The 27,371-nt window shown below is 45.4% G+C and overlaps 1 protein-coding gene across 1 annotated transcript in view; it reads right to left on the reverse strand.

Annotated features, from left to right (window-relative positions):
- LOC126272346 (protein TIPIN homolog) overlaps positions 1-27,371 on the reverse strand; it is a 76,163-nt gene that overhangs the window by 32,185 nt on the left and 16,607 nt on the right. The window contains exons 2-4 of the mRNA XM_049975145.1: positions 20,432-20,597; positions 5,823-5,925; positions 4,123-4,321 (exon numbers count right to left, since the gene is read on the reverse strand). Of these exons, the coding sequence (XP_049831102.1) occupies positions 4,123-4,321; positions 5,823-5,925; positions 20,432-20,585 (456 nt within the window). The 5' untranslated portion in view covers positions 20,586-20,597. The remainder of the gene's footprint in view (positions 1-4,122; positions 4,322-5,822; positions 5,926-20,431; positions 20,598-27,371) is intronic.

The following is a 27,371-nucleotide window of genomic DNA, read 5'->3' on the forward strand; positions in this document are numbered from 1 at the left end:
CAACACATAACTTAAATAAAATGTTATGTTACACTATGCCTCTTATGTTTTCACAAAGTGACACGATTTGGCACTATTGGTATGTAACAATTCTACTGCTTTAAAGTTTTTATTTGTTGTTATCAAAACAAGTGCCACTGCAAAACTGACAATGCAGATTGTTTACAATGAGCATTTGAAAAAAGTGTAGAGAAAAATCAAACCATCTTTAGAAAAGACTTAAAAATTAGTTTGCACAATTTCATCACTGTCACGCTTTCACCTGTGAAGAATTTCAAAAAGGTCAATCAAAAATTGTTTGTTGTTTAAAAAATACATTCTGTGAGCAATGTGAATGAAGAGTATTTCAGATGTATTACTCTGAGATCGTTCCTTCCTTAGGCATGTCAAAGCTGGCCGTACATCTAATTTTCCTCAAACATTTAGCTTTGGAAAAGATTTGTTTCTGACCTATTCTCCACAATTCGACCTGAGTTTGAGCTGGCAAATGCAAAATCCATATAGCATCACTGTAACACGAGATTAATCTCTGATACATTCATATGAGCTGCAAACTAAGCATTCATCAACTATGTAGGTGTTCCAAAATGAACAGAAACCAATGCAACTGATTCATTCCCAAAGAACTTCCCACAAAGAAATAATTAGTTTCTGTTGTTGCAATGGATTACTGCTTGGATCAAAGAACTGCTAACACTGAGTGGTTGCAAAGATTTGTTCTCCCCAAGACATCTATGAAATCACGCAAAAGACGTAAGTCGTATCCGCCTCCACAAAGACAGTATCAGCTGTCATAACACACCAAAAACTGATTATGCAATAAGAAAAATATAGAATCAATGTCTCATTATCCAAATTCACCTAATTTTTCACCCACAACATTTCTTATATCCTTATGTCAAACAGAAAGGGTGTGGAGTGAAGTTTTCATAACCTTAAGATGCTGCTGAATCTTTTGATGTTTTTGAGGTAGCAACATCAGAGTTGACAAAATGTTTCCATAACTGTTTTAAAGGGATGAAAAGTGTATAAATTTTAAAGGTGAATATCCTGAGAAATAGTTAAATGATGTGTATCTAAAATAGATAAAAAGGTGACCTTCATATCTGTAGTAACTCGCATGTTACTACACTACGCCATCACTGCCATGGCGTGCATCACGTTCTTGTAGCATACCGTTCAGTGGGCTCCACACACCTCATCAGAGGCTGTCGACCATGGATGGTACCCCAATTCCCTGCAGTGGAAAGCTTGTGGACAAATGCCCATTATATTGTTATGCACCGGCTTCTGCTGGCCACTCTTGTGTTATGTCACGTAACTGTACTGAAATATCTCTGTATGCTGTCATGCCATGACCAAATAAATATTTGTTGATTTCTTACAATAGTGTTTCTTACTGTATTCGAAGTTAGAACACAAGTGGTGATGAGAAGAACTTTCATGTGCTCAACATCAGTGACAGCTGCTTTGTGTAACTTCTCCATGAAGGCAGCACCACAATCACTTCTCTACCAGCAACAACTTATTATGGCCATTTTGGAAAAACTAGTAGCTATGTTGACTGTTCAAGCTCCACGGTCCTAAGTGCATCCACCACTATTTCTGTCATACTACAACTCTGCTGAAGATTGAGAAGCTTATGGAAAACGGCTTCGCCAACACTTCGTTGCATTATGGTGACGAACCAGGGCATTTGTAAGGCTTTGTTTTTGTCACCGATTCCTCCTCACATGTACTAGTTGTTATGTCAGTTAGCTCCCTTGCAGGAACCGGCCTCACACTCCTTTGTTGAAATGTGTAGTTTCTTATCGTCTTATCACTGCAAGTGCACCCATGTCATTGTTTCTTGCGCAGAGTTTGGCCAGAGCTACAAGCAGCAAATCGATCGTATCAGACTTGGGCGGAAAATCTGCACAGTTTACGTTGTGTCACTTTATTGGCGAAACATTCAAAGAATCCTATGCCAACTCCATGGTTGATGACACAATCATCTTGAAAGAACTTTTACACACTGCTCAGTCTTTTGAGGTCTCCCGCACAGCAGGCCATCGAATCACTGCATGCATGTATGTGAGGGCATTGACATTGTTCATAATGAATGACAGCATCGATTTGTCGTTCTCAGTCTTCCTCTGAACAAATGGACATGGACATTAATTCTATTTCATCATTGTCAGTAGGTCAGAATATGCTCCTTACCGAAGTGTCTGTGCTGAATGACCAAAGGATTAAAAAATTTCAACAAGTGAGTGGGCTTTACCGCTAGAAATTACAAAAAAAAACATGTTGGGTGACTTCTGATTTCACAGATATTTAAAAGTTAGCATAAATGCATACTCTGTTATGGGCACATACCTTCTGCCTTGAGCTGATGAATTATTTACAAATTTGGCCAGGGGCCGGGTCTCCATTATGCACCCACAGCGGCCTTCTACCTAAACACAAGCAGCTCCCCGACTGCTGCCAGTGCCGCCTACACTGATGCTGGCACCTGCCAGCACTTCCTATATTACCTCTGGTCATTGCAGCTACTCAGCTCATGGCCCTCATGCCAAGTTCGATGTCGACATGACCCCAGCCTATGGGGTGCTAGGATCATCTGTCTGCTTTTCTGCAGGGGTAGGAAGACATACATGTCTGCACTCACATCTCTACAGGGCCTACTCGCTAGTTCGCACAGATTGGGACATGTTCACACTTAGGACAACTGATTCCACCACTATGTATGTGTCAACCACCAGAGCATCATGGAGCAGCCAGCACCTGTAACCCCCCCCCCCCCCCCCCCCATGGAAGGAGTGTAGTAACTTGCGCATTACTATGTAACCGCCACCACTGTCACACCTCATGTTGCATTTGAGTAGCTCACCAGTTAGCAGCTCCAGGCTCCCCAACAGAGGCTGCCAACCATGAATGGCAACCCAATGTGAGCAAGCAGTAAAGGAAACAAAAGAATAATTCAGAGTTGGAATTAAAATGCATGGAGAAGAAATAAAAACTCTGATGTTCGCTGGTGACATGGTAATTCTGTAAGAGACAGCAAAGGACCTGGAAGAGCAGTTGAACGGAATGGACAGTGTCTTGAAAGGAGGATATAAGATGAACATCAACAAAAGCGAATGGAATGTAGTTGATGCTTAGGGAATTAGATTAGGAAATGAGACACTTAAAGTAGTAGATGATTTTTGCTATTTGGGGAGCAATATAACTGATGTTGTCGAAGTGGAGAGGATGTAAAATGTATACTGGGAATGGCAAGGAAAGCATTTCTGAAGAGAAGAAATTTGTTAACATCGAGGTTAGATTTAAGTGTCAGGAAGTCATTTCTGAAAGTATTTGTTTGGAGTGTAGCCATGTATGGAAGTGAAACATGGACAATAAATAGTTTGGACAAGAAGAGAATAGAAGCTTTCGAAATGTGGTGCTACACAAGAATGCTGAAGATTAGATGGGTAGATCAGATAATGAGGAGTTATTGAATAGAATTGGAGAGAAGGGAAATTTGTGGCATAACTTGACTAGAAGAAGGGATCGGTTTGTAGGATATGTTCTGAGGCATCAAGGGGTCACCAATTTAGTATTGGAGGGCAGTGTGGAGGGTAAAAATCGCAGAAGGAGACCAAGAGATGAATACACCAAGCAGATTCAGAAGGATGTAGGTTGCAGTAGATACTGGTAGATGAAGCAGCTTGCACAAGATAGAGTAGCATGGAGAGCTGCATCAAACCAACCTTTGGGCTGAAGTCCACAACAACAACAACAACAACAACAACAGTTGAATGTGCAATTATATTTACTTTATTTTGTGGTTACACCTATACCACATTTTACTCTTCAGTCATAAATCCCCCCCCTTTTTTTTTACAAACTTCACAATATTTTCTCTAGGTCAGCATTCCACATGATTGCTGCTCCAACGAAGTTGTTGAATTGTCAAGCAGTTATTCAAATTTTTAAAGCTTTCTCATGACAAGTTATTGACTAAAGCACACCTTCACAATTGGCTGTTTCTTTACAGATATTAGTACTTACCTTTGATATTTTCAGTTATAGTTTTCTACAATTACATTATTATTTTGAATTTGTTAATAACTTCCAATGTTTAAGTACTTTACCTACCTTCACTTCCTTTTTGTGGCCTAAAGTTTCTATTTTCTGCAGACAATCATCAAAAGTGAATTTTGGAAACAGTCTGTGAGCCCAATGTTCAAGTCGTTTCATCAACTGATTCAAATCTGATTTTTCAAAACCTTTACCGCTGAACTGGAAATCTTTAAATGTATCTTCAAGCACTGCGATCCCACGTGGGCCCATAAGCCTAAAATAAAAATGCAATAACTAACGTAGGATCCTTGAACATTTAAACTCGCAAACACTTTACTGGAAATTATAATCTGGTACGAATTCATTGGCACAATCTTAGTTGACAGACACTGCAACAAAGCTATTAATTTAAGACTATTAACTAACTTTACTGATCATTTAACATTTAATCAAGGTAAATGTAACAATTCAATCCATGAATGATCTCAAATATGGCACAAACATATTTTTGTTCTGCTCAATAACTATAACCTGATATTACATGTTAAAGAATATGCAGACCAAATTGCAGCCATACCAGAAATTGAAAGGAGAGGGAAAGAGAGAGAATACTTAAGAACAATATCTTTAAACTGTGTGCTTTTGGGTGTTCTGTTGAGTTTTTTTTCCCAATGTTATGCACCATATTTTGACAATTCGCCCAGCCATCTTCTTCAGGTGCTACGAGTTTGGTGGTTACATGTACATGCTGCCTGTGTACTTTCACTGACTGTGTACTGAACAGTTGTTGGCCTTATGCTGCTACTGATACTTGAGTTCGATTCCTGATATCCACTATGCCCTTAGATGCTTGTTTATCTTTCAGCGCTTGTGATGATATCCTGTGAAACGCAAATCCTAATCTTCTCGGTATTTTCAAGTTCTAGAGGATGTGACTGCCTGTGAGATTTTAATAAATGAAGTGCTACACCCAAAGCATTATTTCAATTGTTTATTAGTTCTCTAATGTCTTAATTTTGACACACTAATTAATTTTACTGAACCAGTAACATTTTGTTTGCTCAAAGATACTGGTCTCATCTTATTTCATTTCAAGATTATATTAGAGGCAGAGCTTGGTGACAACTGATTTGCACAATTGTTTCAATTTAACCAATACCTATAGCCTGGCTCTCAATTTATTAAGATCTTACCAGTCATCACATCAATCACAGTTGGAAATACTGAGAGAATTTGTGTTTCATAGAATATCAGTGCGAGCTCTGGAAAACAAAAGAACATCAAAGGGTGTAGTAGGTGTTTGGAAACAAACGGTTCTAAATGCCACAACATATCCATTTACCCGGGAATATAATGTGGTTCACAGATTCTACTACCAACTGGTACTCAAACTAATAGTGTGTTTTACGCTCATTGAGAGAACACAAGCTCTGATTTGGCCACACACACCACCACTTCCATTTTGCATGAACATTGATGCACTGCCCAAGATAATTGTCTGATTCTATCAGGAAAAATTGAACATTGCTGTGTCATTTGGGAAAAACTATATCATCATATTTTTGGTTATCAGCCAATAATATCGTAAACAGCCATTTCTCTCTAATTTAGAAAAACCGCATCTTACTCTCTCTCTTCATCTACACTTTCTAACATGTCACAGTAGAATGAATACACTAACCTTACAGGATTTAATTTTGCTTGTGTATTTTTAACAACTCATTTTGTCTTCATCTACACTTTGGAATACATTACAATAGAATGAACACACTAACCTTACAGGATTTAATTTTGGTTGTGGATTTTTAACAACTCGTTTCTTCTTTGGGTCAACTGGAACTCCTTCCGGCGCAGTTTGAAGCTCTGGCAGAGGATTTTCTGAAAATTAAATGCTCAGTTTATATTTCTTGTTTTATACTTCATTCATATGATCAACTGAGATTCATAACAAAAATTCAAAATGCAAGTTCCCTCAGTACATGTTGGGATGCAGCAAACATATTCCCATTAATCGCTATCAGATAAGTCCATAATAAGTATAAACAAAGTCACTATGAGTTAGATGAGTTAGGAAACTAATGAAGAAATAGTAGCATGAATATTTCAATTCGATGTCTATTGTATACTTCAGTGACTATTTAATAGCAATGTAATTAATAAATCTTAACTCCTCTCCTCTTCACTGCAAGACAAGACAAACCACCCCAGCTGGATATTCCTGTTGGCCAGGAGGACAAGACCACCTTGTAGTTCTAAATATTTTCACCACTGGGTACACTTGTTAAGTAGCCTGAAGGCATTAAGAAAACTGAGTGTATGACAAAACCTATGTCCATCATCAGCTCCAGTAGTTTCAGGATTACATATACCTCTACATCTTACACTGGAATGCATATTAGTTATATCTGGAGGATACAGTGAGCCAATGTTTGAGCAACCAACAATATAAAAATTCTGCTTCTGTGAATGGAAATGGACAATTGGATTTTTCTGAATTAGGAAAAATGGAATTGTTTATTTCCTTTAAATAAACAAAATACACTAAAGAGCGAAAGAAACATGTACACCTGCCTAATATTGTGTAGGGTCCCCGCGACCACACAGAACTGCCACAACACAACGTGGCATGGACTCGACTAATGTCTGAAGTACTGCTGGAAGGAACTGACACCATGAATCCTGCAGGGGTGTCCATATGTCTGAAAAAGTACAACGGGGTGGATGACGACGACAACTGGGCTTCATCAGGGGCTTCCTGACCCCTGTGTAGGTGGAGTCCTAGTAGGCTGTCTGTACTTTGCCTCCAGATCTTCTGTGTTGTAGTGTGAGGCGTTTGCTTCTCCTCGTCTTTTTGTCTTCCTATTGCCCTTCTCAGGATTTATTTTCTTCTAAACTGCCCGTGTTGCAGTAATCTGTGGCAGTCCATTACAGGCCATTCTTCGCTGCTCCCGGTGCGGACGGCATAGGGAGTGCCTTACTGCAATAGAGCTGCTGGGTGGCCACCAGTAAGGTGGTCAGCACTGACTGTGCAACTCTCTGCAGCATCTCGGCCAAGTGCGAGACCTTTTCAATTATTGCAGGAGTGCGAAGACGGCTGCAGATAGCTGGGCTTCTTGCACAGTAGATGCTGTGCTTTGACTTGGTTGCGGGCGGCAGCTGGGGTGTGTCCACTCCTGCCGCTTCTTAACAAGGTGACATCATCTTTATGCGATTTCCCCTGGGGGCGGGAGAGACGAGTGTCAGAGCATAAGTCTTCAAGTGTGCCCTCTCAAGCATGTTTTCTGATGCCCCCATCTGTGGAGGCGGAGGTGGCAGCATTGGCTGCCAGCGTCACCCTCGTGTTTGCCGGGCTCCTGGCCGCCTGTACACGGACAGCCAAGGGAGCGGTCGGCAGTCTTCTTTGTTATTTTGCTCATGTTACCGAGCAACTGCGGCTTTGATTACTTCACTCGCCTCGTGTGGTCCGCCATAGTTTGCACACATAGGAGTGTGTGTCCTCGGAAGCAGACAGTTTCTGTTTGAATGGGCGCCTGTGCAATTCACGCACACCTCGGGCAAGAAACAGTAGCGAGCCATGTGGCCCATCCCCTGGCAGCAGAAGCAATGCAACAAGGGCTTGTTGAGAGAGGGGCCTCTCCTACTTGAGATTTTCAAGGGTGACCATGTTAGCCACTCATTGCAGCTGGTAGAGCCACCTGTTCTCTGGGGTGTTGATGGCAAACACCAGCAGAGAAAGCGACTCCTTGTGCGTAACATGGGACTTGACTCACGTCACGATGCGCATGCTGGAGTCAAGCTGCGCCAGTTCGTCCCTCAGGAGTTCAGGTCCGCCACCTCGGGGTGCCCTTCACGACGATTTTCAGTAGTCTTACAGGGACGGCAGAGTGCGTGTACCAGTGCATGCCCTGGTTTGACAACTCGCTCGTCACCTTGATGAAGTTCTCCGTATTCGCGACTTGCAGTCACACGAGGATTCCTGCTGCAGCTTGCACCATGAAGTGTGCACTCGTTCACTGCTTCACGAGCTTCAGGAAGCCTTTATAGTCTTTGGCCACTTCAAAGACTATGGGCGGCGGCTGTCGCTGCGACCGTCCGGCAGTGGTGCCCAATCGGGAAGCAGTCACTTCTTCTTCTTCTGCTGAGTGGCCAGTGGCCGTGGTCTCCGTCTGCTTGGGTGCTCTTGCTTGCTCCGACTTCTCTTCGTCTGTTAGCGCGCTGTAGCAGTTAGCAGTAGCTGTGGGCAGCACAGAAGGTGTCGTCCTGGGTCTGGCCACCCACCAAGACGTGACGGTAGTCCAAGTTGCGCCTGCTACGCTTTCGTCTGGTATAGTGTGTCTTCTGTTGCCAGTAGTTGATGTTTTTCTGGCTGCAGTGATGTCGGAGATTTGATGTTTTACTAAATTCCTTATATCCATGATACACTTGTGAACTGGTCGTATGGAAAAATCCCCACTTAATCGCTACCTCTGAGATGCTGTGTCCCATCGCTCGTGTGCCGACTAAGCATGATGTTCAATCTCACTTAAATCTTGATAAACTGCCATTGTCGCAGCAGTAACAAATCTAACAACTGCACCATAAACTGCCTGTTTACATAACTCTGTATCTGAATACGCATGCTTATACCAGTTTCTCTGCCACTTCAGTGGACATGTTCCTTAATCTTTCTCTACTATGGACCCTTTCTTGAAAAGTTGCATATTGTTTCCCTTGAAAAGTTCCATATTATTTCTATTTCAAGGAAAGCATTATTATGTGTCATCATCATCTGAATACTTGCCTGAATTCCCACGTGTAGTTAGTACCTGTCAGACTAGAAAGCATGTTCACATTCTGGTATTGGCACACTTTAAGTGAGACAGTCCACTTATAATAAATTCAAGGGTAGCAGAGGAGGCTGGTCCGATCCACTCTCCAGGAAGTATTGCTTTGAATGAGTACTACACTGAGAGACCGGTTGCAGCATGGAGCCAGATAAAACACACGGAAGGACCAAGAAAGTTTTCCATTAAGCATGAGCCCCAGCAATTTTGTAGCATCAGTGAACAGAAGAGGAACAGGCTCAGATGTAAAGATGGTGGAAGAAACTGATTGCACTGCCAGAAATTCCAACAACTGGTTTCTGCAGTGGAAAAGCAAAAGCGAATGTCAATACTCGAAGAGTAGAGACAACTGAGACATCGCTGAAGACCCCACTCAGGGAGACAAGTCCATGAAGAACTGCCATAGACTGCAAAGTCGTCGAAAAAAAGGAAGCCTGGGGTACCTTGTGGGAGATAGCCATAGAAGAGTACGAAGGTTACCAATCCTCCAGCAGGTGTTGTAGGCTCTCTCCAAATCAAAAAAACATGACCACAGTCTTGTATTTCTGCAGAAAACCATTCTTGATGAGATGGTCAACTGCAGAATGGCGCGTTCAAAATCCACATTGTGCAGTGCTTAGTAGACTGCGAGATTCGAGCCACCATACTAGCCGGCCATGAAGCCTATGTTCCATAACCTGGCAAACACAGCTGGTGAGAAAAAGGGTGCAGTAGCTGGAAGGAAAGTGTTTGTCCTTACCGGACTCAGGTACGGGTATGGGTATGACACTGGCTTCACGCCAGCATCTGGGAAACGAGCCATCTGCCCAAATATGACTATATGAATGAAGGAGAAAATGCTTGCCCATGAGAGAAAGGTGCTGCAACATCACGAGAGAAAGGTGCTGCAACATCTGAATGCAAACATCATCCGGTCCTGGGACTGAAAATAAAGATGAAGTGAGAGCATGATCTAGATACCTCACAGTAAAGATGACATTGTAGAATTCACGATTCTGAGAGGAGGTATCACCCACTTATCCTGCACTTATTTTTGATGGATTAAGGTGGGATGATAGTGGGTGGAGCTCGAAATCTCTGCAAAATAGCGACCCAAGGTATTGGAGATATCATCACCTGAAATTTGGGAATGAACCTTGGTCCCAGAGAACCAACGGAGATTGCCCCACACGACAGGAGGAGGAGTAGAACTGTTAAAAGAATTAGTAAATTAAATCCAGCAAGCTTTTCTTCTATAGTGAAGAATGCGACGACACTGCACATGCAACTGTTTATACCAAATATTATTCACCACAGCAGGATGACGGATAGAAACTCAGAGAGCACGTCTCCGCAGAGTCACAGCACGCCTCAGTCCATTAGGGGATCAGACCACGGTGCGGTAAAGATGAAGTGCGAGGTATGGAACATTCTGCGGCAATAAGGATAACATTTGTGAGGTACTCTACCTAGTCATGACAAATGGGGGAAAATGTTGTTTGCTGAAGGTCGCCAAGGAGGAATAGTTTCAGTCAGCCTTAGAAAGCTGCCAATTGGGTTTACATGTAGGTGTGGCAGGAGTCAGCAAACAGATAGCACATGGGAAATGGTCGCTCAAGACGCGTCAGAACGAACCACTCAAGACAACAGGCAACCTGGTCAGTGCAGAATGAGAGGTCCAAATGGGAATGTGTGTGTGTGTGTGTGTGTGTGTGTGTGTGTGTGTGTGTGGCGTCTGAAAGTTACATGGGTGCTCCAGAGTTCAGAGAGATGAGATTGAGTTGATTGGGGTCAGCCAAAATGGCATCACCCTTACATGTTCTGCAAGAGCCCCAAAGAGGTTGGTGTGCATTTAAGTCACTGAGCAGCAAAAAGGGGTGAGGGAGTTGATCAATAATCTGGAGGAAGTTTTGCCCTGGTGACACCAAAAGACAGAGGGGTGCAGATGTTGCAAAGAGGAAGGGTGAAGCGAGGAAGAATAATATGGACTGCAAAGGCTTGCCACCAAGTGTTCAGTGGTGTGGTTTGACAATGAACGTCATTCCAGATGAGCAGCCCGACTCCCCCATGAGGCACAATACCATCTTCGGGGAGGGGAGGGGCAGGAAGGACATCAAACTGTACTAGAACAAAATGTGAGATGTTAAAGCGGTTGCAAGGACGCAATTTTGTTTCTTGGAGGCTGAGGACAAGTAGATGCTGCGATTCCAATAGCAGTCGCAATTCCTCCTTATTGGATCTAATCCGCAAACGTTTCATTGGAGGAGAGTAATAACGGGTAAAGGGGAGGATGGAACAAATTAAGGGTTGTCACCTCGGCAGCTGACAAGTGCCAGCCTTTAAGACTCAGTGGTACAGGGTGCAGAAGCTGGAAATTCCTGTTCCATGAGATCTACACAGGCATTTGGAATTCTCATTGGGCCTGCCTGCAGATTCCAGGGCAGAAAAACAGAAGGTGGTGCGCACTGGCAAAAATGGATGTCAGCTGGGTGGGAACATAACACAGCAACATTGTTGAAGAGGATCTCTGTATCAAGCAAGGAGAAGACTATTAGCCTTTGTTTGATTTCTTAGAGCCTTTGCAGTTGACATTTGAAGACTCGGATTTTTGTTGACTGAAGGGACATAAGAAGACTTCGCAGGAATATCCCCTTTGTCCATTCCAGCCTGACAGTTGTGTAGCAGGTGACTTCACTGCCAGAGGCAAAGTCTGGATGTCTTGTTGCACAGCTGGAGGAGGAGGAGGAGGAGGAGGAGGAGCAGGAGCAGGGATGCTACCATTCATATTACAACTGCAGTGCTGAATTTGAAGTCACGAGCATGTGTGATCACATCCTTCATGGAGCAAGGCATAGCAAGAACGGTACTGTAGGTACCAGATGGGCTTTCGACTAGCTGACATCTTGCGAACAACAGGATAAGGTACTTTTTCCTTCGCCCAGATCTCCTGGACAGCCCATTCATCAAGATACACCAGACATTCTCGGAACGAGGCTGCATGATCATTATTGCAATTGATACAGGAGGGAGAATGTGGTGAGAAATTGCCTCATGAGCATCCCTAAAAGTAACATATCTGGCTGTGTTTAGACGGGACATGCTAATGGGATTGTAACGCTGAAACTGGTAACAAGCACTGAGTTTGGAATGTACGGTTGGACCGTGATGCCTTCATAGCCTGCTTTGATCTTCAATGGGAGTGCTATTCGATCAAACATCAGAAAAGGAGTGCATGTAAGCACTAGGTTGCATCAACTTTCTTCATTACCCAATGGAATGCAGTGACGCCCTGATAAGAGAGTTAAGTTTGGATTTCTTCCTCAGTCAGGCCATCGAGCAGCCTAGTGTAAACAACACTATGCAAAGAATTGAACATTCAACATGCCCCGACACAAACAGGACAGCCACACTGGAGCAACGCTGCTAACAGTTATTGGGCTTCAAAATCACAACTGGTCTCCAAATATGAAATCCCATTACGTAAATGATAGCACGAGTTCACAGGGCCTGCAATTTATCAACACCTTTATGAATATAGGAGGATTAACCAAAGCAAAGGACTGACCTACTTCAGTATGAGATACCATGAACAATTGAAATGCAGCAGGGAGAATCTTTGAATGTTTAGCCTCATTCTATTTGTGTTTAGTAAATGTAGACTGAGATACTGATTGGTTCATTGCGAGAAAATCCTCCATGACTGCAAGGCTGGTTTGTGGGGGTTTAAAGGGACCAGACTGCTACGGTCATCGGTCCCTTTTTCCAAATACAAAAAATACCCACAGAGAATAAAAACGATCAACAGACGATAAGACAGACGACACAGAACAAGAAAACGTAGACAAAGACCAGACAAGATGAACTAAAATCTCACAGAGTGTGGCGGTGGTTGGCCGACCATACATACAAAAAGGAAAAAGCCAACCACCGAGAAACACATGGGGGGAAAAAAAAAAAACCAGACAAATCGTAGGCCATAGGCCAGAATCAACACAAAAACTCACACACTTACATTAAGCGATAAAATCCCCCTGCCCGAATAAAACGCAGCACTATGTCCGCTATGGAAGAGTCGTCAGATAAAAGTGCAGAGAGCGTATCAGGCAGCGCAAAAGTCTGCCTGAGCACAGTTAAAAGGGCACACTCCAACAGAATATGGACCACCGTCAAGGACGCCCCACAACGACAAAGAGGGGGATCCTCACGACACAGTAAATAACTGTGCGTGAGTCGGGTGTGGCCAATGCGGAGCCAACAAAGGACGACTGATTCACTGCAGATGGCTCGCATGGATGACCGCCACACAGTAGTCGTCTCGTTGATACGGCGGAGTTTGTTTGGCACGGGCAGGTTGCGCCAATCAGTGTCCCATAGATCGATAACTTCGCGGCGTAATAGTGCCCGCAAATCAGTTGCTGGGAGGCCAATCTCCAGAGATGGTGCAATAGTGGCCTCTTTCGCCAGGCGGTCAACAGTTTCATTTCCGGGTATCCCAACATGGCCCGGGGTCCAAACAAAGACCACAGATCTGACGCAACGGGCAAGACTATGCAAGGACACCTGGATAGCCATCACCAGACGAGAACGAGGGAAACACTGGTCGAGAGCTCGTAAACCGCTCAGGGAATCGCTACAGATAACGAAGGACTCACCTGAGCAGGAGCGGATATACTCTAGGGCACGAAAGATGGTGACCAGTTCAGCAGTGTAAACACTGCAGCCAGCCGGCAACGAACGTTGTTCAGAATGGTCCCCTAGAGTTAGTGCATAACTGACACGACCAGCAACCATCGAACCGTCGGTATAGACGACGCCAGAGCCCTGATACGTGGCCAGGATGGAATAAAAGCGGCATCGGAAGGCCTCCGGAGAGACTGAGTCCTTCGGGCCCTGTGCCAAGTCGAGCCAAAGGCAAGGGCGGGGCACACACCATGGGGGTGTACGCAGAGGGGCCCGGAAAGGAGGTGGTACAGGGAAACACCCAAGCCCGTAGAGAAGCTGTTTGACGCGTACGGCGATCGGACAACCCGACCGGGGCCGACGTTCTGTCAGACGGACGACTGACTGCGGGAACAGGACACGATAATTTGGATGCCCGGATGAGCTAAAAACATGGGCAGCATAAGCAGCCAGTAATTGTTGGCGTCGTAACCGCAGTGGAGGGACACCTGCCTCCACAAGTATGCTGTCCACAGGGCTGGTCCGGAAGGCACCAGTGGCAAGGCGTATCCCGCTGTGGAGGATTGGGTCCAGCACCCGCAACGCAGATGGGGATGCTGAGCCATAAGCCAGACTCCCATAGTCCAGACGGGACTGGATTAACGCCTGGTAAAGCCGTAGCAGAGTAGATCGGTCGGCGCCCCACCTGGAGTGACTCAGGCATTGCAGAGCATTTAGATGCCGCCAACACGCCTGTTTAAGCTGGCAAATATGAGGCAGCTAAGTCAACCGGGCATCAAAAACCACCCCCAAAAAACCTATGTGACTCCACCACTGTAAGAAGCTCGCCGTCAAGATAAAGCCGCGGCTCCAAGTGAACAGTACGTCGCCGGCAGAAATGCATAACGCAGGTCTTGGCTGCCGAAAACTGAAAACCATGCGCTACAGCCCAAGACTGCGCCTTGCAGATTGCGCCCTGTAGCTGACGTTCAGCAGCTGCAATGCCAATAGAGCTGTAGTAAAGGCAGAAGTCGTCAGCATACAGGGAAGCGGAGACAGAATTTCCCACGGCCGCAGCGAGCCCGTTAATGGCTATTAAAAACAGACAGACACTTAGAACAGAACCCTGTGGCACACCGTTCTCCTGGACTTGGGAGGAACTATATGAGGCCGCGACGTGCACGCGGAAGGTACGATATGACAGAAAATTGCGGATATAGATCGGCAGAGGGCCCCAAAGGCCCCATCCATGAAGCGTAGAAAGGATGTGATGACGCCATGTCGTATCATACGCCTTCCGCATGTCGAAAAAGACAGCGACCAGATGTTGACGACGGGCAAAGGGAGTACGGATGGCGGACTCCAGGCTCACCAGACTGTCAGCGGCGGAGCAGCCTTTACGGAACCCACCCTGAGATGGAGCCAGAAGGCCCCGAGACTCCAGTACCCAATTCAAACAACTTGCAAAGAACGTTGGTGAGGCTAATGGGACGGTAGCTGTCCACCTCCAAAGGGTTCTTCTCCGGTTTCAGAATGGGGACAACAAGACTTTCCCACCATTGCGACGGAAACTCACCCTCGACCCAAATGCGGTTGTAAAGGTCGAGGAGGCGTCGCTGGCAGTGTTTCAGCATCTGAGAGTGGATGCTATCTGGGATAGGAGTGATATCAGGACAAGCGGCGAGGGCACTGCGGAACGCCCACTCAGTGAATGGAACATTGTACAATTCAGGATGGTGGGTGCAAAAAGAAAGACTCCGACGTTCTATCCGCTCTTTAATGGAGCGGAAGCCCTAGGGATAGTTGGCAGAAGCGGAATTCAGAGCAAAGTGCTCTGCCAAGCGGTTTGCAATGACGTCGGAGTCAGTACAAACTGCTCCATTCAGTGAGAGCGTAGGGACACTGACAGGGGTCCAATAGCCATAGAGGCGGCGAATCTTGGCCTAGACCTGCGATGGAGTGACATGAAGGCCAATGGTAGACACATACCGTTCCCAGCACTTCTGCTTGCGTTGGTGGATAATGCGGCGGGCTCGCGCACGCAGCCGTTTGAAGGCGATAAGGTGTTCGATTGAGGGATGTCGCTTGTAACGCTGGAGCGCCCATCGGAGAGCTTTAATTGCTTCAGCGATCTCAGGCGACCACCAAGGCACAGTTCGCCGCCGAGGGGACCCAGCAGAACGGGGAATGGCAGATTCGGCGGCAGTAACGATGACGGTGGTGACCGATTGAACCACTGCATCAATGTCATCGTTAGAGAGAAGCTCAATAACGGCAGCGGAGGAGAACAAGTCCCAGTCAGCCTCATTCAGAGCCCATCTGCTAGGGCTCCCAGAAGACTGACACTGTGGTAGTGACAGAAAGCTCGGAAAGTGGTCACTACCACAAAGGTCGTCATGCACTCTCCACTGGACGGACGGTAAGAGGCTAGGGCTACAGATCGAAAGGTCAATGGCGGAGTATGTGCCATGCGCCACACTGAAGTGTGTGAAGGCACCATCATTTAACATCGAGAGATCGAGCTGCGCCAATAAATGCTCAACGGTAGCGCCTCGACCTGTTGCCACCGACCCATCCCACAGATGGTTATGGGCGTTAAAGTCGCCCAGTAACAAGAAAGGTGGCGGCAATTGGGCTATCAGAGCAGCCAGGACATGCAGCGCGACATCACCATCCGGTGGAAGGTAAAGACTGCAGACGGTAACAGCCTGTGGCGTCCACACCCAAACAGCGACAGCCTCTAAAGGTGTTTGGAGAGGTACAGACTCGCTGTGAAGAGAGTTCAGGACATATATGCAGACACCACCAGACACCCTTTCATAAGCTGCCCGGTTCTTATAATAACCCCGGTAGCCACGGAGGGCGGGGGTTCGCATTGCCGGAAACCAAGTTTCCTGCAGAGCAATGCAGAGGAAAGGGTGAAGGCTGATAAGGTGGCGGAGCTCAGCTAGATGGTGGAAGAAACCGCTGCAGTTCCACTGGAGGATGGTGTTGTCCATGGCTGAGACAGGCGTGACGGGACTGGGAAGGGAGATTATGCCGCTGGGTCACCTGCTGCCTCCGATTTAGCACCTGTGATAGTGCTTTCAATGGCGTCTGATGAACCGGCGAGATCGAGGTCCTCAGCGGACGCCAGAATCTCCACCGCATCCTCAGACGCAGAGCTGGAACGTTGCGGTGGGATGGCTGCCACCCCGAGTTCCTTGGGCTGAGAGCTCTTCTTGGGTTTCTCACGCCGTTCCTTGGGTTGCACCGGCTGGGAGGGCTTCACCGATTCAGTCTCTGGGACGGAGGAGGATCGTGAAGCCCTACGACCAGCTGATTGCAGGCACTTACGCCACTGTCGGTCGTCAGCCTTCTCGCTGGCGGAAACCTGGGAAGGAAGGGACCCAAGGGACCCCTTGCGAGCGTGAGAAGCCGAAGAAGTTGGACACTTCTCCGGCTTAGAAGTGGGGACGGACGTCCCCGATGGGTGGGATGGTGTTGCTCCTGAGGTAGGTGGCGCAGGAGCAACCCGGTGGGTAGAGCCCCCCACTGGCGAGGGGGCAGGAGGAGTTGTACTACTCGTCGATCCGGCCACAATTGGAGAAACAGACGGGGCTAGCACAGGTGTTGTAGCAGCAGCGTAGGAAGATGTCATTCTCACAGGATGGAGTTGGTCGTATTTCCTTTTGGCCTCAGTATAGGTTAGTCGGTCCAGGGTCTTGTATTCCATGATTTTACGCTCTTTCTGGATAATTCGGCTGTCTGGCGAGCAAGGTGAATGGTGCTCCCCGCAGTTGACACAGATGGGAGGCGGGGCACATGGAGTATTGGGATATGATGGGCGTCCGCAATCTCGACATATGAGGCTGGAAGTGCAGCGAGAAGACATATGGCCGAACTTCCAGCACTTAAAACACCACATCGGGGGAGGAATATAGGGCTTAATGTCACATCGGTAGACCATCACCTTGACCTTTTCCGGTAATGTATCCCCTTCGAAGACCACGATGAAGGCACCAGTAGCAATCTGATTTTCCTTCGGACCCCGATGCACGTGCCGGACGAAATGTACACCTTGGCACTTTAAATTGGCGCGCAGCTCTTCATCAGACTGCAAAAGAAGATCCCTATGGTAAATAACTCCCTGGACCATAATTAAACTCTTATGGGTTGTGATCGTAACGGCAACATCCCCCAACTTGTCACAAGCGAGTAACCATCGTGACTAGGCAGATGATTCCGTTTGTAACAGGACTGACCCAGAGCGCATTTTTGACAAGCCCTCTACCTCCCCAAACTTGTCCTCTAAATGCTCGACGAAGAACTGAGGCTTTGTGGAGAGAAAAGACTCCCCATCAGACCTCGTACAAACTAAGAAGCGGGGCGAATAACTGCTACAGCCATCCTGAGACTTACGTTCCTTCCACGGTGTGGCCAGGGAGGGGAACGTTTTTGGATCGTACTTCTGAGCGTTAAACTGAGCCCGAGAACGCTTAGAGACTGCTGGCCACCAGCGAGAGACGATTTACCACGCTTCATTGAGGGTCATCCGCCCTGATGCCACCTACTCCGACCAAGGGCCCTCCCCATGGGCACCACCCAGCCATGGCAAGAGCCACCTGGCAGGATGGCCGTTGCCGGGAGTCCCGATGACCCAGGAGGATAGGCATCTACTCCTTGGCATATGTGGGGAGTTAACGGCGCACGCATCAGTAGAGCGATCCCTGTGTTGTCAGGGGGCTACAACCAACAGGATACATGGCGGCCCCACCACAATGGACTGGCTACCATGCTGGATGTTAGGTAATATGCGGTCCATGGTCGCCGTCGGTGCAGAAAGAGGCACTGCACTGTGCAAGGTGTAATCTGCACGCAGAAACAGAGTCATGCCCAAGAGATCGAGAGCAGACAGGACTGCAAGACAACGGTGTATAAGCTGGCAAAAGGTCTGATCGCAAGATGGACACAATGCACCAAGTAAGGCGCCCTTCCCCAATCGGCTTGCTCTTCGGAAAATTTTGAGAGATGGAGGTCAAACCCAACAGGGGACCATCATATAAGGCCGAAAAGTTTGAGACTCCTTTTAGTCGCCTCTTACGACAGGCAGGAATACCGCGGGCCTATTCTAACCCCCGAACCCGCAGGGGGGCATGACTGCAAGCGTGTCTGATGGTGTGCTCCTTCCAACTTGGGGCCCCCTTAGAGGGGCACACACCTTACGTGATTATTCACACCTCAGGTAATACCTCCCGAACTCCTAACAGAGGGACCAACTGGCAATTACCCCTCCCTGGGCCTGCCCTGTACCAGATGTTACATATGAACCCTACATATCAACTCGGGGATAGGAATTACTCGTTACCCAGTCACCTGTTTATGCATCAAACACATGGGTCAGTCATCAGGAGTGCACAGAAAGGAAGAAGAAACAAAGAGAAACCTCAAGTGCCGAAGCAGAAGAAGGGTACGAGATGGAGAATGAAGAGAGAAAGAAAAAACAGTTGAGGGGCTGCTCTGATGTCAGGCTACTAAAACTTCAGGACACATTTCGAGAAATATCCCAGACATGTTCCCCAAGGGAGGGTAAAAAGAATAGCAGTATGGTAGAAACACAGCCCGGAAAGGGAAAAGGTGTTGCAAAGGCTGGGGTCCATGACAGCCAAGAATGAACTCACCAGAGTTGTAAGCTCCCTGGGGATAAAACTGATCTGACAGTTGCTGAACTTCACATCAGACAATTTCCTCAGACACGGGAATGAGAAGCTGCCACAGCCTTTGGTCTATCTCCTAGCTAAAATGAAGGGTGTGCTGCTGATGAACTCATTTATGCTATCCAATTGAACTAAAAATTTTTATCACTGTCCAACTGGCAAACAGCCAATAAGATTTTCAAACATCTCAACAGAAGGACTAACACATTTCTACTGATAGCAGTGACAACACTATACTGTACAAAAGATTTCAAACATATTATTTCTAACAATGGAAAATTAAGAATAGAAAACAATAATAAGGAAAGGACAGATGGCTACTCACCATGTAGAGAAGACGTTGAGTCACAGGCTGCTGGAGCCCTTTCGTGACAGCGCCTGAGTGAGTATGAATCTGTTGGGATGTGTGTTAGGGGTTGAGAAACATCGCGATGTGGGGAGTGGTAGGGATAGTAGGGGATAAGCTGCAAACACTATGCCACTTTCTACATGGGCGTGACAACCATTAAGCTGTCTATCCACATAAATGGCCACTGCCAAACTGATGTCAACAGACAGCTGACCACCCAGTTGATGAACATGCTGACCAAATGATGTTCTTCACTTTACAATTTCGCCTGTGGCATCCGGTTTCTTCCTACAACAAACTCTTTGTTCTTGTAGCCCTCCTGACCTAAACTTTTGCTAGTCCCTGTCTCTCACCTACCTATCCCCTTCCCTTGTTCCCACTCCAGTACGACATGTCTTCTGTCCCGCCACTCCTTCTCTACTACTCTGCTCTATTCCCCCCCCCCCCCCCCCCCCCCAGCACAGCAACACGAACCTGCAACAATTAACAGCCCTATCTTGTCGTCACCAAGTCTTAGTGCACTCTCACCAGCGGCACTAGCATCTTGCCCCACACTTACCCTGATAGTCCTCTTAATACCTTCCTCTTGCTTCCTTCTCATCTATTCCAGCAGACTGCTGCATCAGCTCCAGTGCCCTCAGACACTGCCCGTGTGTGTGTGTGTGTGTGTGTGTGTGTGTGTGTGTGTGTGTGTGTGTGTGTTTCTTTTCTACTGCAAAAGAAGGACTTTGTTTGAAAGCTGTACCTACCTTTTTCATTGCACCTGTCTGCGACTCAAAGCCTCATTTATGTGGCGAGTAGCATCTATCCTTTCCAAACCTATTACTTCTGTAAAATAAATAATTCAAATAATGACAAATGCGTTAATTAACACCAACCTTCAGTCTCAGCATGGCCATCCTCCACATGATTTTGATCATTATCACTGCCTTCTGCTTCTTCCTGTTCCTCTAATTCAACTTCTACTATTTCTTCAATAGTTGTTGGATCACCCAGTAAATCATCATCATCATCATAGACACTCGAAGACATATTTTAATTTTCCTATGAACAAGAAAATACCATTTTTATACATTTAGAGTAGCATGATAATTCAGTATACAGATATAAGTTCTCAAGAGCCAATGCTAAGAACAATGAATGTAAACAGCAGATTTGCTATAATGAAACTTTTACATGAGAAAATTGCTATACATTTAGCTTGGTTAAGCAATTAATAAATTTTATATCTAATAACGAAATATATATATATATAATAGAAAGAAACTTCCACATGGGAAAAATATATTAAAAACAAAGATTCCAAGACTTACCAAGCGGGAAAGCGCCGGCAGACAGGCACATGAACAAAACACACAAACACACACACAGAATTACGAGCTTTCACAACTGGCAGTTGCTTCGTCAGGAAAGAGGGAAGGAGAGGGAAAAATGAAAGGATGTGGGTTTTAAGGGAGAGGGTAAGGAGTCATTCCAATCCCGGGAGCGGAAAGACTTCCCTTAGGGGAAAAAAAGGACAGGTGTACACTCGCGCGCGCACACGCACACACACACACACACACACACACACACACACACACACACACACACACACACATCCATCCGCACATACATCCTTTCATTTTTCCCTCTCCTTCCCTCCTTCCTGACGAAGCAACTGCCAGTTGCGAAAGCTCGTAATTCTGTGTGTGTGTTTGTGTGTTTTGTTCATGTGCCTGTCTGCCGGCGCTTTCCCCGCTTGGTAAGTCTTGGAATCTTTGTTTTTAATATATTTTTCCCATGTGGAAGTTTCTTTCTATTTTATATATATAAGCCAACAGAGTCCTCTCAGGAATTCAGTAAAATTCTAAAATTTTCTCCACTTGTAAAGAATGTCATAAATAAAATTATAGCAACTGCATCTTTTATTCCAAACTAGTATTCCTCTCATGATCTTGTCGCATATTTTATTAATGTTATTTCCCATTCATCTTTGTGTAATACAAATGAACAATTTCTGCTGCAGAACATACAGAGCAGCACTACCCTTGTACTGACCATGTCAGAGTAGATTAATTTTTTTAAACACAGCATGATGTGAAGAACACATCTCAGTGGATAAGTTATCTGTCTGAAAGTACAAGTGCCCTTGCCATAGGCAATTGCAGTTACAGAGGCTGAAAAGTCATGATTATGATTAGTTAAATCTGTCTCAAACGGACTCAATGGGGGCCCCCCATTACACAACCTAAACTTGGTTTGTTAGGAAATTAGTCACCACCATTACATACTTAATATCAAACTGCTTACAATTACCCAAATGTGTTTTTTATAAATCAAACTTTCTAACACTTACCATACCAACTGCTCATAAAATCAATGGAAATTCAAGGGTGGAACAGACACTGTCCTGTCACATTAATGTGATCAGCGGTCAAAAGCCTGAATAAGCACTTTCAGCAGTGTGGACTGTTGCGTAATGTGCAGGAAATGTCACTGAGGTTCTGGAAGGTACCAAAAGGGATGTGGAGCCCTAACAACTCCCGTGTAGTGGCCAGCTGCACTAGGTTTCTCAGTTGAGGATCCATGTTGTGAAAAGCCCAATTGAGGCAGTGTGAGATTAAATCTGGGGAGTTTGGTGGCCAGGAGAGCTTGGTAAACCAAACCCAGTGCTCCACAAAAAATGTATGTATGCTGCGAGCTGTGTGACACATTGTATTTTCCTGGTCGTAGATGCCATCATGCCAAGGAAAGACAAACTGCTTGTAGGGGTGGGCATGGTCCCCAATGATAGATACATACTTGTTTTGATCCAGTGTGTTTTCCAGAATGTTGACATCACCCAGGAGCATTCAACTGAGCATAAAATGTGACTCAGCTGAAAAGGCCTCCTGTCACCACACTGTGGGCGTTCTGTTGCAGTACTGGCATGCAAATTCCGGCCTTCTACCCCAATCGACAGCAGTCAACTTGGTTGCATGAACCACGCGCCTGCTATGGATGCCCATACATAGAAACATTAGCTTAACTGTAATTGAGGAGACATTATTGGTAGCTCCTCGTTTCATATGAGTGGTCAGATGCACATCTATTCGCCATGCAACTCTGTCATCTATGGCCTGTGGTGCACCACAGTTACCTTGGCACTAGTTTTGGATAGTGCCACATTGCCACGTATGGTACACTTTAAACACAGCGGCATGAGAACAGTTTACAGACTTAGCCATTTCATAAATGCTTCCTGGCTTGGCCCGAAGGCCAATGACCATGTCCTTTTGGGCATCAGATAAATCGCTCCACTTCTGTATTACGACAATGACTGCTCTGTTTTCTGCATCTCCCCGACACACTCTATATAACCTCCACTGCTAGCACTGCAACCTCCTATCTGTGAATGGTTATTGCACACTGACATCAAACGTAGGCAGTGGTCACATTAATGTGACTGAACCATCTAATTACATTACAACACTATTTACCAATGAAGAGGTACTTAAAAGCAGACAGTCACTTGAAAAATATAACATTTTAAGCTTTCTGAAGTTGTGAAGTACCTTATAATTAGCATGACATACATCTTTGTAGTCTTTTAAATGAGATTTGACTTATCAACATTTGCACACTATTGACTGGTTTCATACGGGGGAAATATACAAACTTTGTATGACAACCTGTCAAGTTTGAACTGCTATACACAGGGCACAGTATTAGCATTGGTAAAAGAAGTGTGTTCCGGCTTTTGATCGGCACTCTGCATACAAGTGATCAGATGAGAGGGGTCTCTCCTGGACTCGGGGGGAAAAAAAAATCATAGCTGGGAATCTGCCTTCTCCAATCCAGCGCAAAGCGTGTTGCGTCTTCTTGTTTGCATACTTTATGTCCGAGTCATGCCCTACAACATCTAGTTAATATGAATCAAATTAGTGAAGGGAAGTTTGTACAGTCACCTTGCTAGCATTGGATTAGCAAACCTGCACCCAGGATAAAATTGCAATTAAACATAAACTTAAAGCCTCCAAAGGAAATAAATAATATGCTAATGATGACACCATCTCATGCTAACCATGGAAAACATCTTCATCTTACCAATGCCTATATTCTAATTAATGGAAAATCTCATATAAAGATGTGAAACACTTACTAACAAAGAGATAGAGGGGCTGGCCAGTACTTACCTCAGCTCAGTACAGCCGATAGAAACACAAAAAACAACCGAAAATTTAAGTTCCTAGCTTTCAGAATAAATGTTCCTTCATCAGGGAGGAGAGAGGGGAAAGAAAGGGAAGAAGGGAAAGCGGATTTAGTTACTCACAACCCAGGTTATGAAGCAACAGGGAAAGGAAAACAGGGAAGGTAGCAACGATGGAGGCATGGTTGTCAGAGGGAAGCCAAAGATATTCTACTGTAGGTACTGTGTCAGCTTCAAACCAAAGAGGATGCATACAGAAGTAAAGAGGTGTATAGTATAAAGATATAGGATGAAAAGATGCATGAATGGCTAAAGAGGAAAGGGAAAGAGGAGAAGACTGAAAAGTAAATGGGAGTGAGATTGTTTAACGTAGGTTCAATCCAGGGGGATGTCGCGATGAAAGGATGTGCTGGAGTGCAAGCTCCCATATCCGCAGTTCAGAGGGACTGGTGTTGGGTGGGAGAAGCCAAATGGCACATACGGTGTAGCAGGTTCCTAGGCCCCTAGAATTATGCTGGAGGGCATGCTCCGCTACTGGGTATTGGACATCTCCTATTCGGACAGTTCGTCTGTGTCAGTTCATGCGCTCATCCAGTTTAGTTGTTGTCATACCAATGTAAAAGGCTGCGCAGTGCAGGCATGTCAGCTGATAAATGACATGTGTAGTTTCACACGTGTCCCTGCCTTGAATTGTGTATGTTTTACCAGTAGGGGGGCTGGAGTAGGTGGTTGCGGGGGGATGCATGGGGCAGGTTTTGCAGCGGGGTCGGTTACAGGGGTAGGAACCGCTGGGTAGAGAAGGTAGTCTGGGAATATTGTAGGGTTTAACAAGGATGTTACGGAGGTTAGGGGGACGACGAAAGGCAACTCTGGGTGGTGTGGGGAGAATTTTGTCAAGGGATGATCTGGTAAAACATACACAATTCAAGGCAGGGACACGTGTGAAACTACACATGTCATTTATCAGCTGACATGCCTGCACTGCACAGCCTTTTACATTGGTATGACAACAACTAAACTGGATGAGCGCATGAACTGACACAGACGAACTGTCCGAATAGGAGATGTCCAATACCCAGTAGAGGAGCATGCCCTCCAGCATAATTCTAGGGACCTAGGAACCTGCTACACCGTATGTGCCATTTGGCTTCTCCCACCCAACACCAGTCCCTCTGAACTGCGGAGATGGGAGCTTGCACTCCAGCACATCCTTTCATCGCGACATCCCCCTGGACTGAACCTACGTTAAACAACCTCACTCCCATTTACTTTTCAGTCTTCTCCTCTTTCCCTTTCCTCTTTAGCCATTCATGTATCTTTTCATCCTACATCTTTATACTATACATCTCTTTACTTCTGTATGCATCCTCTTTGGTTTGAAGCTGGCACAGTACCTACAGTAGAATATCTTTGGCTTCCCTCTGACAACCATGCCTCCATCCTTGCTACCCTCCCTGTTTTCCTTTCCCTGTTGCTTCATAACCTGGGTTGTGAGTAACTAAATCCGCTTTCCCTTCTTCCCTTTCTTTCCCCTCTCTCCTCCCTGATGAAGGAACATTTATTCTGAAAGCTAGGAACTTAAATTTCCGGTTGTTTTTTGTGTTTCTATCGGCTGTACTGAGCTGAGGTAAGTACTGGCCAGCCCCTCTATCTCTTTGTTAGTCAATGCCTATATTCCCACTTTAACATTGTCTGATTGATACAAATTACCTAGCCTCCCCCCCTTCCCACGCATTAACACATTCTGTGTGCTTCACGAAAAGTATGAACACCATGTTTGCATCTTCACTCCAAGTACTAGCACCTCTACAACTATGGTATTATATGGAGGAGAGATATTAGGGATGTTTCAATAAATAGGGTTATGTGTGGAGTTGAAGGTTGGACCGAACTACGTCGTAAGTGAGGATTACACATTCCTTTTAGTGCGTTACATGATTATACAGAACTGAAAAAACTGCCTAAACTTGCTACCCTCACTCTACTGCAGCATACTGTGCCAAACCAAAGACAAGTCTACCTTTGTGCATGAAAGTGTATACCACAATGGACAAATGTTGGTAAGACAACCTGAAGCATTCGCTATTAGGTGCATTTCTACGTGGTGAAGATATCTGCAGCTGTGCGTTTCACAGTTCCCATAGCGCACTGACTAATTTCCAAAAGGGTGAAGACAGAATATGGTAACTTGTTACTAAGAACACAAAATTGTTTTAACTGAGAATATGGATTGAAGCTATGTCTTTCTGAGGTCAGAACTAAATATTACCACAACAGGAACAAAAGTGATATAGCATTAAAGAAAATATGCCGTTAAAGGAGTTTAGGCCCCACACAACTGGGGAGGAAATTAAAAGAAAATAAAAAGTCTGCATTCATAGTACTGCGAAAAAGATATGCCACTGAAACCAAGAACAAAGTAAGAACATACGGACTATCAGATCAATTGTGTGATTGGATTGAGGAGTTCCTAGATAACACAACGCAGCATGTCATTCTCAATGGAGAGAAGTCTTCCGAAGTAAGAGTGATTTCAGGTGTGCCGCAGGGGAGTGTCATAGGACCGTTGCTATTCACAATATACATAAATGACCTGGTGGATGACATCGTAAGTTCACTGAGGCTTTTTGCAGATGATGCTGTGGTGTATTGAGAGGTTGCAACAATGGAAAATTGTACTGAAATGCAGGAGGATCTGCAGCGAATTGACGCATGGTGCACGGAATGGCAATTGAATCTCAATATAGACAAGTGTAATGTGATGCGAATACATAGAAAGATAGGTCCCTTATCATTTAGCTACAAAATAGCAGGTCAGCAACTGGAAGCAGTCAATTCCATAAATTATCTGGGAGTACGCATTAGGAGTGATTTAAAATGGAATGATCATATAAAGTTGATCGTCGGTAAAGCAGATGCCAGACTGAGATTCATTGGAAGAATCCTAAGGAAATGCAATCCGACAACAAAGGAAGTAGGTTACAGTACGCTTGTTCGCCCAATGCTTGAATACTGCTCAGCAGTGTGGGATCCGCACCAGGTAGGGTTGATAGAAGAGATAGAGAAGATGCAACGGAGAGCAGCGCGCTTCGTAACAGGATCATTTAGTAATTGCGAAAGCGTTACGGAGATGATAGATAAACTCCAGTGGAAGACTCTGCAGGAGAGACGCTCAGTAGCTCAGTACGGGCTTTTGTTAAAGTTTCGAGAACATACCTTCACCGAAGAGTCAAGCAGTATATTGCTCCCTCCTACGTATGTCTCGCGAAGAGACCATGAGGATAAAATCAGAGAGATTAGAGCCCACACAGAAGCATACCGACAATCCTTCTTTCCACGTACAATACGAGACTGGAATAGAAGGGAGAACCGATAGAGGTACTCAGGGTACCCTCCGCCACACACCGTCAGGTGGCTTGCGGAGTATGGATGTAGATGTAGATGTAGAAGAGAAGTAGTGCTAGTAGTGAGAACATGTATGTATCAAAACCATAGTTTCTTGACAGACTTCAATTCACCAGTAGCTGCTTTCCTCTTCACAGTGTCTCGCTATCTTAATTTCTGTTGCACAAGCTCTATTAGAAAGCAATAATTATCCTCGCTTATTATCAATTAATTTTGAAATAAGTACTCATCCTCTTAAAGAAGTT

Source organism: Schistocerca gregaria, chromosome 5 (assembly GCF_023897955.1).
Source record: "Schistocerca gregaria isolate iqSchGreg1 chromosome 5, iqSchGreg1.2, whole genome shotgun sequence".
In the NCBI taxonomy this organism is placed as follows: domain Eukaryota; kingdom Metazoa; phylum Arthropoda; class Insecta; order Orthoptera; family Acrididae; genus Schistocerca; species Schistocerca gregaria.